This window comes from Osmia lignaria, unplaced genomic scaffold (assembly GCF_051020975.1).
Source record: "Osmia lignaria lignaria isolate PbOS001 unplaced genomic scaffold, iyOsmLign1 scaffold0013, whole genome shotgun sequence".
Lineage (NCBI taxonomy): Eukaryota > Metazoa > Arthropoda > Insecta > Hymenoptera > Megachilidae > Osmia > Osmia lignaria.
The window spans coordinates 13,600,930-13,604,216 of record NW_027478167.1 but is presented as its reverse complement, the minus strand read 5'-3'; the positions used below and the strand labels follow the sequence as shown (position 1 = coordinate 13,604,216).

General features: G+C 49.8%; 1 protein-coding gene across 1 annotated transcript; it reads left to right on the top strand.

Annotated features, from left to right (window-relative positions):
- Positions 1-243: 243 nt before the first annotated feature.
- On the top strand, positions 244-1,110 carry LOC143306594 (uncharacterized). Its single transcript, XM_076693060.1, has one exon. It carries the CDS (start codon positions 244-246, stop codon positions 1,108-1,110), a length of 867 nt encoding a protein of 288 aa, XP_076549175.1.
- Positions 1,111-3,287: the final 2,177 nt, after the last annotated feature.

Below are 3,287 nucleotides of genomic sequence, written 5' to 3'. Positions count from 1 at the left end.
CAGGAGACAGGGAAGGTCTCTGTAGAAAGTGCGGTGAAAAAGGGCATCAGATGAAAGAGTGCTCCAAGGACCCGGAATGTAGTCTCTGTGTAGCAGACGGACTTCCGAGTGAGCAGGTCGGACATGTAGCGGCCTCGGTCCGGTGTCCGAGGTATAAAGAGGCCTTAAGGATATACAGGCGCGGATAGAATGAATATTTTGCAAGTGAATATTAACCACTGTCGTCTCGCACACGACTTGTTGATGGTAAGTGCTGCGGAATTGAGAGCGGATCTGGTTGTGGTATCGGAACCATACACCATTCCTGATAACTGGTTTGGGGACACTACGGGCAGAGCAGCGATTTTTATTACCAGTGCGGGATTAGCTAAATGCAAGAAGACCTCGATCATCGGTAGCGGAAACGGGTACGTGGGCATAAGTTATAACGGAGTAGGTATTGTAAGTGTCTATATCTCCCCGAACGCTAGCCACGGGGAGGTGGAAAGTCAGTTCGCGGCGCTTGACTACTTCGTGAAAGAGCTGAGTAGGTCCCACAGCAGGATTTTGGTTATGGGCGACTTTAACGCTAAGTCCCCCCTATGGGGCACGTCTTCATGGTGTCGAAGGGGTAGAGAGCTATTCCAACTGGGTACGGGCTTAGGCCTCCGCCCAATTATCGCAGAGGGGGGCGTGACCTGCGAGAGAGGGAGGGGGTCGATGATAGACATCTTGCTTGGAAGCGATATGGCCCTCAAAGCCCACAAGTCATCGGTAGTCAGGGAGGAGTTTTCTGCCTCCGACCATAAATACATACTACACAGTTTCAGTGTAGGGGTAGACACCGGCACGGAGATACAGGACCCATTTAACCTTAAAGGTAAGATCGATGAGGAACAAGTGTTGGTGGCACTACTCAAAAAGTATGGAGATGAGAATTTTCCTAAGTTAGCAAAGACGCGTACCTCTTGGGAAGTGGACAGGTTTATAGAGGATGTGGGTATAATAATAAATAGGCACACGGTCTACAGGCGGCCCTTCCAGGGGAACCATAAACCAGCGTACTGGTGGACAGAGGCCACTGCGGAGAAGAGAAGAGAGGTGAATAGAATGCGGAGAAAGTACACGTGAGCGAGGGCCAAGGACAACGCTGAAGTCACACAGGCCGCACACCTGGCGTACAAAGAGGCGAAAACAGCCATGAATCGAGAAGTCAGGAGGTCAAAGAAGGAGAACTGGAAGGACCTACTGAGAGAAATTGATAGGGATGTGTGGGGAAGGCCCTATAAAATAGTGACGAAAAGATTAAAGGGCAAAATGTCCAAGCCAGATGTCCTGAGTCCTGAGGAGGCGGAAGCTGTGGTTAGGAAACTGTTTATCCTGAAACCGCATGCAGTCCCAGTTCCGGTACCTGAAAGAAATAGAGAAGAGATTAATCCAGGAGGGGAAGGGGTTAGGGGGCACTTACCTGTGGATACCTGTTTCGGGGATTTACCTGAAAATAGAGAATTAGTCATGGAGGGGGTAAGAGGACCTAGGGATACAGTCACCTGTAGACACTTACCTGTATACTTACCTGCGATTGAGAGGAATCGCCCTGTGGGAGTCAACGACCAGTATGTGTCGGATACTGCTGTGGAGGAAGCTAGCCCGGAGGAAATCACTCCAGAAGAGGTATATGAACTAGCTAAGAGGATGTCGGCCAAGAAAGCACCGGGGCCGGATCGTTTATCCTCGGCAGTGGCAAAAAAGTTTGCCATGGGCGCGTCTAGATGGCTCGCCCATATATTTACGACGTGCTATAATAGGGACTACTGGCCTATACCCTGGAAAACGGGAAGACTGGTGCTCCTTCCAAAAGGTAAAGCACAGAACGTAGGGGAAAAAGCGTATCGTCCTCTGTCAATCATATCATGTCTAGCGAAATTACTCGAACAAGTGGTCAAGGGCAAAATTGTAAAAGAAATGGAAAAATGTGACCTTGCTGACAACCAGTTCGGCTTCAGAAAGGGTAGATCGACCCTGGATGCTATGGATAAACTCAAGCGCCATTGGGAAACGGCCCGTAGCGAGGGTCGACACTGTCTTCTGGTGTTATTGGATGTTAAAAACGCCTTTAACACGGTCAGGTGGGAGAGCATCATTAGATGTATGAAGGAGAGGGGTTTTTCTAACACGCTGATTGGCTTTATCGGCAGTTATCTTGAGGAGCGTTGGATCACGTTCGAGACTAAGGAGGGGGAGCTCCGGTTCCAGGTATTTGGGGGCGTGCCGCAAGGTTCAGTGATTGGACCGATTTTATGGAATCTGGTCTATGACGGCCTACTGAGGATTCGGTTACGCAGAGACGTGTTTTTAATTGGGTATGCGGACGATATTGGAATTGTCATAGTCGAAAAGAACCTTGACAGGATGGTGTGGGTTGCTGAGAGCACAATAATAGACCTTAATAAGTGGTATGAGTCAGAGGGGCTGAGCCTCGCCCATCATAAAACGGAGGCGACCCTTCTTACGGGGCGCAAGGTGGCCGGTGGACTCACTATCACATGCGGAGGGGTGGATATAAAAACAGTTAGGGCGGCACGATATCTAGGGCTTATTATGGAAATGAACCGTGGCTTCCGCGCCCATATTGTGTCGGTCTGTGACAGGGCCCGGAAATATGTGAATATGTTGGCCCAACTCATGCCGAATTTGGGCGGAGCGGGCAACCTAGCTAGGAGACTCTATTACAAAGTTGTTGAGTCGGTGATTTTGTACGCGGCCCCACTATGGGCTTCTGGTTTAGAGAGGAAATTAAACGTACAGCTGTTGACGAGTACACAGCGCACGGCACTTCTCAGAGTCGCCCAGGCGTATAGGACCACCTCCGCTGATGCCCTGTGTGTGGTCACGGGGCAGGTCCCGATAGACCTACTTATAAGAGAAAGAGAAAGGATTTACTATAAGAAAAAGGAGATTGAACACGCCACGATTGCTGAGATGAAGAATATTAAGAAAGAGGCGCGAGAAGAAACTTTGGAGGCGTGGCAACAGAGGTGGGAGGAGTCGTCCAAAGGCAGATGGACCTATGTGCTAATTCCTCACCTTAGAGAATGGATATACTGGGGACCTAAGTACCTAAATTTCCACCTGACACAGGTAATTACAGGCCATGGGTGCTTCGGCACCTTTTTGAAAAAGATAGGTAAACAAAACCAGTCGGACTGCTGGTTCTGCCCGGGGGTTGAGGACAGCCCGGAACATTGTATTTTTTACTGTAGCCGGTGGAGTGTGGAGAGGACGGCGCTCTGCGTTGAGATGGGTGT